The sequence below is a fragment of the Sorghum bicolor genome, chromosome 10 (genome assembly GCF_000003195.3).
Source record: "Sorghum bicolor cultivar BTx623 chromosome 10, Sorghum_bicolor_NCBIv3, whole genome shotgun sequence".
NCBI classification, from domain to species: Eukaryota; Viridiplantae; Streptophyta; class Magnoliopsida; order Poales; family Poaceae; genus Sorghum; species Sorghum bicolor.
The window spans coordinates 344,272-359,683 of NC_012879.2; the positions used below are offsets into that span (position 1 = coordinate 344,272).

General features: G+C 43.1%; 1 protein-coding gene across 1 annotated transcript; it reads left to right on the forward strand.

Annotated features, from left to right (window-relative positions):
• Nucleotides 2,847-8,200, forward strand: LOC8066868 (protein arginine N-methyltransferase 7). The gene is made up of 14 exons (XM_002436285.2): nt 2,847-3,223; nt 3,336-3,561; nt 3,880-4,005; nt 4,101-4,265; nt 4,333-4,451; nt 4,529-4,629; nt 5,184-5,437; nt 5,725-5,961; nt 6,066-6,139; nt 6,602-6,695; nt 6,796-6,945; nt 7,029-7,103; nt 7,621-7,717; nt 7,833-8,200. The coding sequence occupies exons 1-14, from the start codon at nt 2,886-2,888 to the stop codon at nt 7,970-7,972; spliced, it is 2,196 nt and encodes a 731-aa protein (XP_002436330.1). The 5' UTR covers nt 2,847-2,885; the 3' UTR covers nt 7,973-8,200.

The window sequence follows — 15,412 nt, forward strand, 5'->3', positions numbered from 1 at the left end:
TTATTGCATTCGGAACACCTTATTTATTTGCCATCGGGATTTACTTAGGATGCTCCACACTGTTCAGTCTCATCTATATTTATTATCTGATACTAAATATATATACAAGCATTCTGCAATGCAAGGCCAACTGTTGCATTACTGACTCATAAAACCTCCCGGTCCAGTTGCTTCTGATCCATCGGAGACGCAGAAGACGATGCTACTAGCCCAAGACTCCTTTTTTTTTTTGGATGTAGGCAGCAGGCGGCAGCAATTCGGAGCAACTGCGTTGTTGATTATCCACACCAAACTACCAAAGGGCAAGCTGGGGTACGATCGAACGAGCGTGCCCAGAAAGCACATAAGCAAACGTATGAATTAGTGGTGCTCAAATTTTACCTGGACGGATAATTAGAATTGTTGCAAGGTCGCTTACAAATTAACATATGTCACCAAAGTGCTAAGCATTCGATTGGATGCAGAAAATTTCAGTCAAATTAAACTACGGTGGAGCGGCTCCTACATCCATTTTTCAAAATTTCATTTGGACTTTGCATTCACTTATTTACGTGTGCGAAACGGTCAGGTTGCATGCCGTTGTGCACTAGTACAACAATAGCGAATGCCACCAAGAATGTAACCAACTGACCATGGTTGTTTTTGTATGTAATCCTTATATATATTATTTATATAATGGTGAAAGAAATCATACAAAAAGAATGGGGGTCACGTTCCTATCTAGGGTAGCATGGAGGTGATTCTCGATGTAGCCCTTGATGCCTCGAGCCATTCTGCAACCATAGCTCCTGAATGGAATTTAAATTTAAATTCAGCATGGTGTCAACCACTTAAATTTATATGTGTAGTGAGAGGCAGGGACAGAGGATACCATCGATGACACGGTGGTCACAGCTGTGTGGCCGACATGAAGTCAGACTCAGATCCTTGGACGGACCACCCTCTTCTCCGCTGCACCAAACAAATTTTCAGTACAATCAAAAGCATAAGAGTATAGATTCTTCCTTACAAGTCATGGGCAGTTATTATTATCAGTGTTACTATATTGGTACGTAACAAATAGTAGGTGACTATATATATGTGTGGTTTAAGGACCCAGATCGTGCACAGGGTTTTTGTGTATTGCAGCAATAGGAAAAATCTGACACTAGCGACACAGAGCAACATGCTGTTTTGCAAATAACAGATATTACCTTAAGGCACAAACTGTCATACTATAATGCTGGGTAGAACTCCTGCCGGTCCTTTTTTTAAAAAGAAACTATAATGCAACTACAAGGCAGTAAAGGAGTAGGATAGGACCAGCACAAAAGTTCAGAAAACTCTAAATACATAAATAAATAAAAATTTAGAAAACACGTTACCTGAGCCAATGGCCAAAATGCATGGCTGACTGTGGAGGATTAACAATGGCACAGAATAGCTTGATTCCAATAGGGACCTCCCAAATATGACACAGTGAAAGTGCCACCCTGCAAAGCATAGTATCAATTGCTGAGAAAAGATACTAAGCAATACATCCCCAGACAGATTCCAGTCCATACCTCATAATCTTCTGGTTTTAGGCTGTTATATCCTTGATCTTTGAGCCAACCGCTTCATCTCATCAGCCATAGTAGCTAGGCCCTTCTTGTCTGCATCCTGTAAAACAAATACAAGTCAGAGCAGCAAGAATATAGGATGATCAATAATACTCGATTTGGTAGTAGCAACACAACTCACCCTAATTACTGGAACAAACAAACCATGATCTGTTTGTACAGCAATGTTAATGTTCACGCTGTGATACCTGCATGAGATATATAGACTAAATGCATCACATCCTAAGCAGAAAAATGAGCCCCCGATTTTACGAATCCATTTATCCACTTCTTACTGGCGGATAAAATCATCCATCCAAGAGCTGTTACACTCAGGAACCTTACATATAGATACCTTCTTCCCACCAGTGGTATCCTGAAGAGGATTCAGCTGACTCCGCAACCTTGAACGACAATAAATAAAGAATGTTACATGAAAAAAAATCTTTCCAGAAAACAATGAGGTTTTTTTTTGACAAGATAAAAACAATGAGGTTAAGCTTACCAAGAAGAACTGAAACAATGTTTTAACCATCTGTTAGATAAAACATGTGAAATATTTGACTAAGTTTAGCCTCAAACCATATACTTGATAAGTTTGTCAACACGAGTATCAACTATCAGATAGTAGTGTGGAATGGTTTGCTTTGACTGGAGCAAGTGACCTAGGGAAATTATAAACTGTTAAGATAAGGCCCTGTTTAGTTTCCAACCCAAAATTTTTTCATCCATCCCATCGAATCTTTGTTCACATGCATGGAACATTAAATATACATAAAAAATAAACTAATTACACAGTTTGGTTGAAAATCGCGAGACAAATTTTTTAAGCCTAGTTACTCTATGATTAGCCTTAAGTGCTACAGTAACCCACATGTGCTAATGATAGATTAGTTTTGCTTAATAGATTCGTCTTATAGTTTTCTGACGAGCTATGTAATTTGTTTTTTTATTAGTTTCTAAAAACCCCTCCCGACATCCTTCCGACATATCTGATGTGACACCTAAAAAAATATTTATCTCCAATCTAAATAGGGCCTAAGATGAATGCAGAACCGAACCAGAACAAGCAAATAGTAAGTACCTTGGAATCATCAAAGGAGAGGGAGAGGGAGAGGGAGAGGGAGAGGGAGCAGTTATTAGTTGCTGGGCCAGTGGGCCTGACGCAGGCAGCCGTGAATGGGTCCAGCCCATCGGAGCCGTCCGGGCCCATATGTTCCGGAGCATCATCATCCACGTCCGTTCGGAAACGAACGGCCTCGATCTGCCACGTGTCACTGAGGCCGCCACGAGAGGTATCCGCCCATGCCGAGCTGCCTCTGCCTCCTCCCCGGCATCGCGCCACGCCCACCGCCGGCCGCTCTCCGCCGCCTCCTCCTCCTCCTCCGCCGCCGCAGAATGGCCTCCTCCGGGCCGGCCCGCGCCTTCCAGCTCCGCCTCAACCCGCTCACCGGCGACTCCGAGTGGCTCGTCGTCGACGAGGCGGAAGCGGAAGCGGAAGCGCCTGCGCCGACCCACCACAAGCAGCTCCTCGCCGCTACCTCCTACCTCGACATGCTCAACGACGCCTCCCGCAACCGCGCGTACCGCCTCGCCATCGACGCCACGGTCACGGACCCCACTTCCCGCGTCCTCGACATCGGGTGAGCCCTAGAGCCTCCGTTCTCTCTCAGTTTCAGCTGGCTGCCACCACCAAATGTTGGATTGGTTTTGGCTCGCAAGGATGCTAATGCTCAGGTATGGTATGGAATCCAGAGCTGGGACGGGGTTGCTGTCCATGATGGCTGCGCGAGCTTTGGCAGTTGCTGGAGGTGAAGAAGGTAGGGGAAGTGTGTCAGCATGCGAGTCCTACCTTCCAATGGGCAAACTAACACGGAGGGTACTCAGAGCCAATGGGATGGAAAACAAGGTCAAAGTATTTCACAAGCGTTCAGATGAGCTCAGAGTTGGAGTCGAGCTTGATTCTCGAGCTGATATACTGGTAACCTCTTTATCTTGGCTCCACTGTCATAGTACTGTATTCTGTTGTATCGAAGAGCCCCTGCTCTTATACCAAAAAAAAAACGCAATTTGCCTCTGAATTGAGCCATAGTAATGTTCTGTCAAGTTTGTACCCTATGATGCTTCTTCAACTGTCCACTTATACATGCTGAAGATTTGAATTATCAGCTCCTCTGTTACCCCCGAGCAACAGATCCTCAATTCTCCTTCATTAAATGTCAACATAGCACACAACATTTCGTAATCTTTCATGCAGTTACTGATACCTAGTCATTTAGCACCTCTCTGGTTTGTGCAGGTAAGTGAAATTCTTGATTCTGAGCTGTTGGGTGAGGGTCTCATACCTACTCTACAGCATGCGCATGACATGTTATTGGTGAAAAATCCAAAGACAGTTCCATATCGAGCTACTACATATGGAGTGGTTAGTACTGCCTGCTGCATTTTTTTTAGAATACCATATAAATTCTTCCTGCTAATACCTCATGTTAAATCAACCTGAACCTGTTGGTACCCTAGTTAGTTGAGAGCGTGTCCTTGTGGAAGATGCATGATCTGCACAGCAATGAAGCAAATGCTGAAGATGGTGTGTGGCTTACTCCCAGTGGAACACAAAATGTCCTTTCTGTGAAGTCACAACAACATGCGATGCAATGTGATGCTCTGGCAGATGAAATAAGATTGGTATGGAGTTTTTCTTCGCGTGCTGTTTTATATAATGTTGTTCCAAGTCCTAATTTCTTTGCTTTAGCTGTCAGAACCCTTCAAAGTTTTTGAATTTGACTTTTCGAAACGGCCAGATAGTCGTCGTGAAACAAAGATTGAGATAAAAGCAACTGCTGATGGGCATGCTCATGCTATTGTTTCATGGTAACCATAAGGTCTTGTTGTCTCTCTAGTCTGTACTCTTCTAAAATTTCTCTTAATTTGCTTGTGTTTGATTGCAGGTGGGTGCTTCAACTGGATTCTGCTGAGTCAATCTTTTACTCAACTGCTCCTAGATGGGTGAGACAATCCAGCAGTGTGGATTTACCACAATACGCCAATGGTTCGAAAAACTATTGTGATTCTCACCTTGTGCACTATATCTTCTTCTCCATTCATTTAAGGAATTCCCCTGGATTAGTTCGTATACCATGCTTGCAGAACTAGTAGTCTATTGTTACTTATAAGTAAAAAGTTTTATTGACACAACAACACAGTGCTGAAGCTGAAATGCAGTAAATCATATACTGTATTTAAGGAAAAAGCATAATGTTACTGTGCCTGCATGGCGGTGATGCTCATATTGCAAACTGTACTGATGCAACCTAGCACCTTGCAGGAGGAATAAATGATTTTGGCATATTACCTTTTGATGAATGATGTATTTTTTTAAGAGTATGAATGCTATTTCAATATTTTTAGTGTGTAGAAATCTATTTCGAAGTAGACTAGAAGTGGAAGTTTCTCCATGTGAAGCTTTCAAGACTTCACCTAGTTCATTTCTCTACCTAGGAACTGGAATAAAATAGCCTTCTAGAAGGGTAACAATAAGAGGGCAGGGTGCTTGGAATATTTTAAGCTTATTTACACCATTTGTTTCCTTATTTTCTTTGCTAGGCACAAAGGATTGGTGTGATCACTGGAAGCAGTGTGTTTGGTTTATACAAGGGACAGGGGCTCCTGCAAAGAAAGATCAAGCTCTTTCTTTGAGCGCTAGCCATAACCAAACTAGCATCTCATATCAGTTGAATATGAATGGCGAAGGAAGTAGAAGCCCCAAAAGTAACCATCTAACATTGCTGCCAGAAAAGGTAGCACTTTATGGTGATAAAGGTTGGAGATCAGCGTTGATAAGTGTAATCAGGAATTCTGTAAGTAATCCCACGATTTACTTGGTATAATATGTTCTTATTATCCAACTAGTATTCCATGAGCTTGTGCATCATACTATGATTGCTCACTGTAACTCCCAAAGAATTATAATAAGTATCCCAATATTCAAAAGCCTGTGCAACCTTTCAATCTGTGATGCAGTTTCCTCATTTTTAGGAATACAGAATCATATTGGTCAATTCTGTGATCTGACACTATTTGTAGTTGTTCTATCCTGTGCATCTCCCCACCTTAACTTTTTTGTGTTTAACTTTTCTCTGCCCAGATGAGTGAAAGATCCTCTCCAACCTGCATTGTGGCTGATGACAGCGTGTTCCTAGCTCTCGTAGTTTCTTCTCTGTTACCGTCTTCCAAAGTTTTTACAATGTTTCCAAGTCTTAGAGACAAGGGCTTCAACTATCTTCAAGCTGTTGCAGATGCAAATAATTTATCCATGGACCAGATTAAAGTGATTGGTAAAAAGGCATCATCCCTTACTATGAATGACTTAAATCATGAAAAGGTAAATACTGTTGAAGTCCAATATTTTTCATCCTCATTTAATTCCAAACTCCATACTATAGTGTTTTTGAATCATGAATGATCCTTGATCCTTTATCACTCTAGGTTAATCTGATAGTGGGGGAGCCTTTTTATCATGGAAGTGAAGGAATGCTGCCATGGCAAAATCTGCGTTTCTGGTTCGTATAAGATTAAAATACTTTAACCCATGTTAATCATTACCCATCGAATCAAGCTTTGTGCCATAACTAATGGCTACCACTTTTTATTTTCCCAATTTTCCTTCCAGTTATTTGCTATAGGGGTCACCATTGTAACACCCTAGTCCAAGTTGGTCCATGTTTGGCTGGAAGTAGTGATCTGAGTCTCACATGGTTAGTTATAGTTGCATATACAAACCATGGAGACCCATCCATACCAGCCAGGTTAACTGGTTTAGGAGAAGCAAGAGCAAAAGTTCGAGACTCTGTATGGGCTGGATGAAGTCAGGGTGTTACACCTAGTTTGTAGGGTTCACTCCTCCACATTGATGAAGTTTCTTAACAATTCATTTTACTAATATGGAATTTCATTGCTTTTTGTGTTTTTCATTGCTTTTTTTTATTGTTTTTAGTTTAAAAAACTTGTTGTTCTGACACTAGGAATGAAAGGACTCTGCTTGATCCATTGCTATCTGAGGATGCATTCATCATGCCTTGTAAGGGAATATTAAGATTCTGTGCCATGTCACTTCCGGTTAGCCTATCATATATCTACCTTTCTGTTTCTATTGGCTCTATTGTCTTCGCTTGGGCATAAAATTCTTCCTTCTGTCCTGAGAATTATGATATTGCAGGATTTGTGGAGAAGCCGTCGTGACCTTAAAGATGTTGAGGGTTTTGACCACTCAGTAGTTAATGATACTTTAGGAGCCTGCGGTGACCTGCCTGGAGAGCAGCAAGGCCCTTGCCTACCTTATTATGTGTGGCAATGTGGTTATACCAAGGTAAAGTCACTGCCACATTTTAAACACATGACAAATATTTGTTCACTAAAAAGCAACTAATAATCTGTCATTCTTTTCTACAGAAATTAAGTGAAGTGTACTCTCTCATGGACTTCAACTTTTCTGAGCCTATTCACTCTTGTTTTGGTGAAACAAAGGTATCATTTTAACTTTTTTGGACAAAGTATCCCATTCGTTGACATTTCTGGCTGTGCTAGTCACTTCAAATATGCAAGATATTGAGTACTAGCCTGGGTGATTCTGACGGAATTGATAAATATTGTGCAAATTGAGTGTAGGGGATGTCAGTTGTTCAGACCCTAATGCTGACAGTCTGCTCGATGTATTTTTGGTGCAATTCTATTGTAATTTTTTTTATATGAAAGGTTGCACTGTTACCAGTGAAACTAGGACTGATATATATTTAGCAAATCATAATGACACCAAACCTCAAAGCAGTATGATTAGTAGAATAGTTGCCTTGCACAAATTTGATACAGGAATGATATTCTTCACATGTTCAGCCAGCATGGAAGCTATTGTGTCTTTTCCCCTTATTACTAGATAACTATACTCTTGGATGCAGCTTTGCTCTCTCAACTGAAATGTGCATGTAGTTTTCTTGCTGTTTTCTCCCCGTAGTCTCCTAACCCCTTTATACATACCATCTTGCAGATTGAGTTTGCCCACGATGGAACATGCCATGGTTTCGCTATTTGGATCGACTGGGTACTTGACAAGGAAAATGCCATCGTGATAAGCACCGGACCAGGTAAAGATGATGCACATCCATGTGGTGCTGCTTAAAAATGAATATACTATATAGCCTGGGATTTGCAACGGAATCTGATGGCCACCTGCTATTGACGTGTGGATGTTGAGTTCAGAGAGCAGATACTGGAAGCAAGGAGTGCAGCTGCTTAGCAAGCCTGTACAAGTGAATCGAGCGAATTCGGTGATGCATGTGGAGGCCCATTTCGATGCTGAAATGGGGGAGCTCGCGTTTAAATCCACCACGCTTTCATGATGTGATCATGTGATGCAAACTGTAATGTGAGAACAACCAAGCTCATGAGTGTGTTTCCTAGCGTGTTCTTCTTAAAGTTAGCATTTGTCGTTGCGTTTTGTTTGTCGGAGCTCCTAATGTGAGTCAAGCTCATGATTACGCAGACCTTGATAATGTCTACTATGATAGACAGGAATATCATGTTGTGCCTTCATTATCAGCTCCTCCATATTCAGGTGGTTCGCCGGACGTCTGTTATATACTTGTGCGAGCACCAACTACTGCCTTCTCAATGCCTCCGACACATGATCATCGTCCATAATCCAGCAACAAACTTACATGATCATCATCCATAACCCAGCAACAAACTTACATGATCAACAAACTTACACGATGAAGTGAAGTCAAGGGTGAGTGGAACGAAGTCAACTTGTCTTGTGCTCATGATGACTCGTCCTAAAGACGGAAGAAGCAAAACTAATGACCAAATTGCCCTTGAATGTAATGAAAGCTTATTAACGCTTTAGGGGTATTATAGAGATTGTATTAGGATTAACAGAGGTTCCATCCTCTATAAATACCCCCTGACATGTACTTTTTCTAGACATGAAATCATTATTCAGAGTTAAATCCTCTATTCCCAACACATGTCTCTAGTCGGTCTCCCCTCTAAACATTCTTTTCTTCTTATGTGTGGCTCTCTCCATGGCTGCTCCAACTCCCTCTCGGTCTCTTGCGCACCTTCTCCGGCCCTTAGCACACAATTTCCCTCTCTGTCTCTTCTGTATCCTTTCTTTGGCTCTCAACACAAAGTTTGAGGAGAGGCTAGACCTTAGCACACAGGCCCAATCTCTAGAGACTTGTGAGATAATGTTTAGGGCTCATTCAGTCATTTGTAGCAAGACTCTTTTATAAATACAAGACTCGCTAGGGGATAATGAAAACCTTCCTTCCCGTCCCACCACCATTATAAAAGGGGGAGAGGGAATGTGAAGAGGACAATAATGAAAACCTTTCTTCCTCTCCTACCACCCTTACGAACTAGTGTGGCATTCAGCAGATCCTTTTATAACCAATCAAAAATAAAATAGTAATCGGTCTCTGACTAGACAAAATAATTAGACTACATGTCATATTGTCAATAAATCATCTAATCTTTCTGCAACAATAGCATTGTCTTTGACTACTAGTTCCTTGGTAATAATAAGTTTTTTGCCTTTAGAAGTTTTTTTGCCTTTAGAATCTTCAGCTAACATCAGGACTTGTCTTTAACCCAATGACTAAATTGTCCAATCAACCACAGATAATTGTTTCTAATGCTCTTCGACCATGATACATGAATGAATTTTAATTTTATAAATATTACAATATGCTTGAACCACATTACAGAATACCCTTAAAGGTTTTACTACTACTTATTTTGTTTCTAACTTTGATTTGGTATAATATTAAATGAATATTGTAGTGGTGTCTAAAATACAATAAATGTATTGAGTACAATGGAGTAACAAATAAGGGAGAAGGTGGTTGGTGACCGACCTGTTCAGTTCAACGACTTTCTTTTGTGTTCAAATAGTCTAGCATCTTAGACTTCCACTTGTCATCTCCTGACCAATCTATGTCTTGTCATCATGGAGCAAGGTGAGCGGGTTGACACTCTCATCCAAAGCCACTAGGGTTGTTGGGTCCTAGACTAGAGTGCAGTGAGAACCTTGACGCTGAGTACGTGTTGCCTGCTAGGAGGATACGGGGATGCATGGCTACTATATAGGGCTAACACGTCCTGTTGTCCATTTTACATAAAAGCACTCTAGTTTTTTAGAAATTAACCAGCGGCCCAGTCTATTAGACATGAACAATATCCTGTTTGGTTTTTTACCCTAATGTAAATTTTATTTTATCACAAAGAAAAGAAAATTTGAAATTGTGCAATTTTGTTCATGAAACCTCTCTTAAGATATTTTATGATGAGCCCTCTCTATACCTAACCCCTTCTTAATTCCACTATGTCATTTCTCTCTCTTCTCCCTGTCGCCGCTATCCTTGTGGATCACCACATGTGTCTCGTCGTTGCTTGGTCTGACTACCGCGTCGTGGCCCTGTAGCCTCCCACGAGAGGTAGCCACCTCTTCTCTCGGCTCCGGTGCCAAGCTCTTGAGCGCTATGGTGTGTTTGGTTCATGTTCAAATCCAAGCCTGACTAGCTATTTGAGCCAGGCTAGACATAGCCAGGTTTACACAAGCCAATAGTCACTTGTTTGGTTAGAGTGATTGCTCAAGCTTGACTATGTTTGAGTGTGTTTAGTTAGCTAGGTTGTCTTAAATACACTCACCCTCTTCCTAAAGCTGGTAAAAGTTCTCTCCTTTCAAACGTTCCGTAGAACAACTGGAGTGCATGGTGGTGGCATGGCGCGAACAACAATTTGAGGCGACGTCAAGGCTTGTGGAAGAACCACCACCGTACCACATGCTCACTGGTGCTGCTTGCCATGGATTGGTTGGACCTAGACTCCGACAGGCCGTAGGGGCACATGTGTGACCCACGCACAGGTGTAGGAGGCAATGTCGATCACATTATAGCCTGCTTGCCCGCAAAGTTGTTCCATAGGCTGCTGGACACACAATAGTAGGGGCTCCTACACACGCCAGTGTTGCCTAGTAGGGAGCAGAGCATGCTGGAGCAGTGGAAGTGTAGGCGCTAGTTGTCGTCCGTGATGAAGCATTCCTCCACGATGGTGCCCTCGCCGCAGCGCTGGGCAGCTCGAGCGCGGACGAGGTCACGGTACTCCTCGAAGCGGTCCAGCGCGTGGGCTGTGGTGGATCGTGAGGATGTGGTGCACCGCAAGGGCCTCGCCGGCGGCATAGGACTATCCCATCATGGTCGAAGCAAAGTGACGGGGCGCGCCTTGGTGGCGAGCCTCGTGTAGGTGAGGCACTTTAGGAACTGGATGGCCACGATTGCCTTCGTGGAGAGGGAGCGGTCCATACTAGCGGGGAGGAGTAGGGGTGACCGCGAGGGGGGCAGCGATGAGGGGAACAGTCACCCATGCTAGGTCATTTTCTAGAGTTAGGCTAAGGCCTTCAAAGTGGCTTAGCTGGGTGAAGATAGGCAATCCAACAGCTTGAAATCTGGTTTGAGGTTAGCCACCCACGAAACGAGCCCATAGTGGCCAAGCGAGGACCAACCGTCAACGGAATTTATAAATATCTTCGAGGAGATTATTGTGTTTATTATCTTTCACTTTTTGTATGGTCTAGATGTTTTTAAGATTCGTGCTCACCTTCCTGTTACTTTTGTGGTCCCATGTAATAAGTTGAGTAAATTGACCAACCCTCAATGGATCCATGTGTGTCGAGATCTTGACAAAGTGGCGACCCCGGCTCCATTCTAGGAGTCTTTTATTTTTATTTGATGCTCATTCCATTCTATTATTGACAGCCAATTCAAACAGTTGGATGCATATGGTTGCCAAGAGTCATGCATGTGCAATTTTTCAAGCTTCATCCATACAGGACCCACATTCCTCTCATTAGTCGATACAGGGAAAAAGAAATAAACATACACACAACACAAATACATTCCTCTCATTAGTCGATATAGGGAAAAAGAAATAAGCATACGCACAACACATATAAGCACACACCAAGAGGGTTTTAGTGAGTACGCCAGGGTAGACCAATAAGATGCGGACCAACATTAATTATTGAGGTTACGGGTTACCAGCCACAAGGCCTTATTTGTATGTTTTTCCAAGCGACTATGCATCTTAACAATGATGAATCATCATGGTTTAATTTAAATCTTCACAAAACAACTATCAGCCTTTCTACAACTTCCTATTTGTACGAATCCACACAATATTTGGATATCCTACTATGCCTGTAGGCAAAACCCAACATGGAGTACCTACTTGCGTCAAACTCAGCCACCTCTCGCAGTCTGTTATCCTTCATGTCTACAGTAATCACCCAAGCTTTATCATCATCAAACTCGATTTTGGCCATGAAGCAAACAGTATGATCAGTATCCAAGCTGAGCGTGGGTTGCGATATGTCAAGATAGTTTAAGGGTGAGAAAGACCTGCCATCAAGCTTGGGAAGGAGATGAAAATTGAGGCTGTCTTGAGTGTCCATCTTGGAGGATTCCATGCGGCAGACAGGTTCCCAAGTGTCATCCAAAAGAGAGCAAGCAGACACTGGCCTGGTGAACATGGCAGACGTCCAACCCGCCCAACCGTCGTCACCATAGATTCTACAGTTGCGGACATACTTAAAGTGACCCTTGACAACAGCAATGTCTCGAGAAAGGCGGGAATCGCCCATGAACATCATGTCTTTTTGTCGGTGTGGAAGCGGGACATAGCGAAGGCAGGGCTGGTCTTGGACTCGAGACAAGTCACAGAGGAGGATGCCCCTCCCCTCCAGAGATCGACAAAGGCTATGGTGGCATCTTCCCCTCCAACCGCAATAACCTTGGTGTTACAATGGAGAAAGTAGCCTTCTTCATTCTGATATTTCTGGTGGTGTTCACCCGACAGCGAGACGTTCATGGCAGTCCAGGTTTGGAGCTTGGAGTTGTAGACGTGGAGGATGAAGCGACCGTGTGCAAGTGCAGACCTGTCATAGAAGTCCTGAGAGAGAGCAGCGACCATGTAGGGGGGGCGCAGCAAGGAGAGGCTGCCGCCACCGCTGCTGCTGCTCCCGTCGTGGTCGTCGCGGCGGTCGGCGGTGCAGCTCACAAGGCCAACCTGGTAACAATTGAAGCCATAACTACAATTGAAGCCATAACTGCAGTAGGAGGAGTTGGGGCGCCCCAGACGCGTGAGCAACGGCCCGCCGTCGCCGGCGAGCTGGTAGACGAAGAAGTCGAAGGCGTCGGTCCAGTGCTGCCCATTGCTGAAGGCGATGCGGAGGAGGACGAGGTCCTCGTCCGTGGCGATGATGTCAGGCTCGATGGGGATCATCTGTCCCTGCTCCTCCTCCTCATCAGTATGGGGGTCCTCTCCGCCGCCGCTGGCGGCGGCAGAAGACGCAGAGGTAGGAGACGCGCGGCGGAGGGACAACGATGAGGGTGACCTGGACCTGCCCGTCGTACCTCCAATCTGAGAAGGCGGTGGTGCTGTTGCGGCGGTCGGCGACGTAGGCTAGATTCTCGATGAGTATCCAAGGGATTTCAGCCTCGTCGCCGGCGTCGACGGCGTCGACGGCTGGCGGATGAAACCTCTGTTTGCGCAATCTATACACGTCCATGGATGGATGTGTCGCTGGATTTGATTTTCTCCCCGATTCCTTGGCTTCTGTCGAACCCTAGCAATGGATTTTGGCTGGATCTATCGACTCGATACGAGTGGAGAGGTCGGCGGCGGCGGTTAGGTTCGCAGACTCGCCCAAACTAGGGCCTTGTTTAGGCCTTGTTTAGTTCACATTATAAAAAATAAAAAAGTTTTCAAGATTAGTTGTCACATCCAATCTTGTAACACATATATAAAGTATTAAATATAGATAAAAAAAACTAATTACACACTTCGTCTGTAAATCGTGTGACGAATATTTTGATCATAGTTAGTCTATGATTGGACAATATTTGCAACAAACAAACAAAAATATTACTGTAACGAAATCCAAAAAAATTCGCATCTAAACAAGGCCTTAGTTACTTCAAAAAACCAAAAAAATTTCAAGATTCTTAGTCACATCGAATCTTTAGACACACGTATGGACAATTAAATATAGACAAAAATAAAAAATAATTATATAGTTTGTCTATAATTTGCGAGACGAATTTTTTCAGCCTAGTTAGTTAATGATTGAACAATATTTATCAAATAAAAACAAAATACTATAGTAACCAAAACCAAAAATTTTCGTGAACTAAACAAGGCCTAGGGAGTACTAGCGATTCGAGTTTGTTCCTGAACCATTTTGTAAAATGGTCAAAATTTCCTCTCATATTGAGGCCTTATTTACATCTAAAAATTTTTTGGATACTGCTGTTGTTTTTATTTAACAAACATTATCTAATTATTATAGAATAACTAGATTTAAAAGATTCATCTCGCGATTTACAGGCAAACTGTACAATTAGTTTTTGTTTTCATCTATATTTAATACTCTATGCATGTGTCGCAAGATTCGATGTGGCAGGAAATTTTGAAAAGTTTTTGGTTTTTGAGGTGAACTAAGGCCTTGTTTAGATCAAAAACTTTTTGGATTTTGACACTGTAGCACTTTAGTTTTTATTTGACAAATATTATTCAATTATAGAGCAATTAGGCTTAAAAGATTCGTCTCATGATTTACAGATAAATTGTGCAACTAGTTATCTTTTTTATCTATATTTAATGTTCCATGCATGTGCCACAAAATTCGATGTGATAGGGAATCTTGTAAAGTTTTAGGTTTTTAGGTGCATCTAAACAAGGCCTAAACAAGGCCTGAATTTTATAGCATACTAGCAAAACATGCCCGTGCGTTGCAACGGGAGAGAAAAACTCTTATATATTAATGAAAATGATAACGAATGGTACACATACACATAAAATAATATAAGTTAGTGATGGTAATAATATATCAATATCCTATTAATATATATCGAATCATGATATAATTTTGATATATGTATTATCATATTATTTGGTATCACAAAATATCATTTTATTTAATATAAGGTTAATCAAATCAAAAATAGGTTGATTGTCGAACTGTACTCCCTTTGGACCGGTAGACACTGTCCATTTAGAGCTGGCTGAAATGGCACGGCGTGGTTATAACTGTCGGCGCTTGCAGCTTGACTGCTTTGCATTGTTGCGTGTGTGTTTTATTCCAATTTCACCATGCGCCTCAAACATTTACGTCTTCCCAAAACCATGTATATTTATTTTGTATTACTATTACTCATTGGCTGGAGAAGACGACAGCCGTAAACTACGAAGAAACCCCGCACGTACTACAAGCCGCACACCCCATTGGTAGGAACGTGCCATTTAACGGATGCAGGAGCAGGAGGAGCGCCGCGCTTGCGCCTGCGGATCACAGTGGAATAGAGCACAGGCACGACACCCAGACAAAAAACCCACGCGGCGGAGGCGCAGATGGCGTCCAGGTCGCGGCTGCCCGTGTCCTTCAATTCAACAGCACCCGACGCGTATTCCCTTCTTCAACTTTTCTCCGCGCGCTAATCCTGTAATCCGTTTTGTCCCCGCACACCTCCTCCCCTCCCCCATCTCCACGCCACGCCAGTCGCACCTCGCAGATGTCGGCAGCATGCTCCTCCTCCGCCTCCACCCAATGACCCCGCGGCCGCCCCACCTCCTGCTGCTCCTGCCCCTCGCCCTCCTCCTCTTCCTCCTCGCCCTTGCCTTGCCCGCCGCGTCCACGCTCGCCGTCTCGGCGTCCACCCACCTCCCGCACCGTCTACAGCATCGACGAGTACAACAACACCGTCTACTGTGCTGCGCTCCCA

Coding starts and splice junctions, on each gene's coding strand:
- LOC8066868 (XM_002436285.2), top strand. CDS start 2,886: ATGCCGAGCTGCCTCTGCCTCCTCCCCGGCATCGCGCCACGCCCACCG. Junction 4,006..4,100: donor GAGCTACTACATATGGAGTG/GTTAGTACTGCC, acceptor TTGGTACCCTAG/TTAGTTGAGAGCGTGTCCTT. Junction 6,696..6,795: donor TCTGTGCCATGTCACTTCCG/GTTAGCCTATCA, acceptor ATGATATTGCAG/GATTTGTGGAGAAGCCGTCG.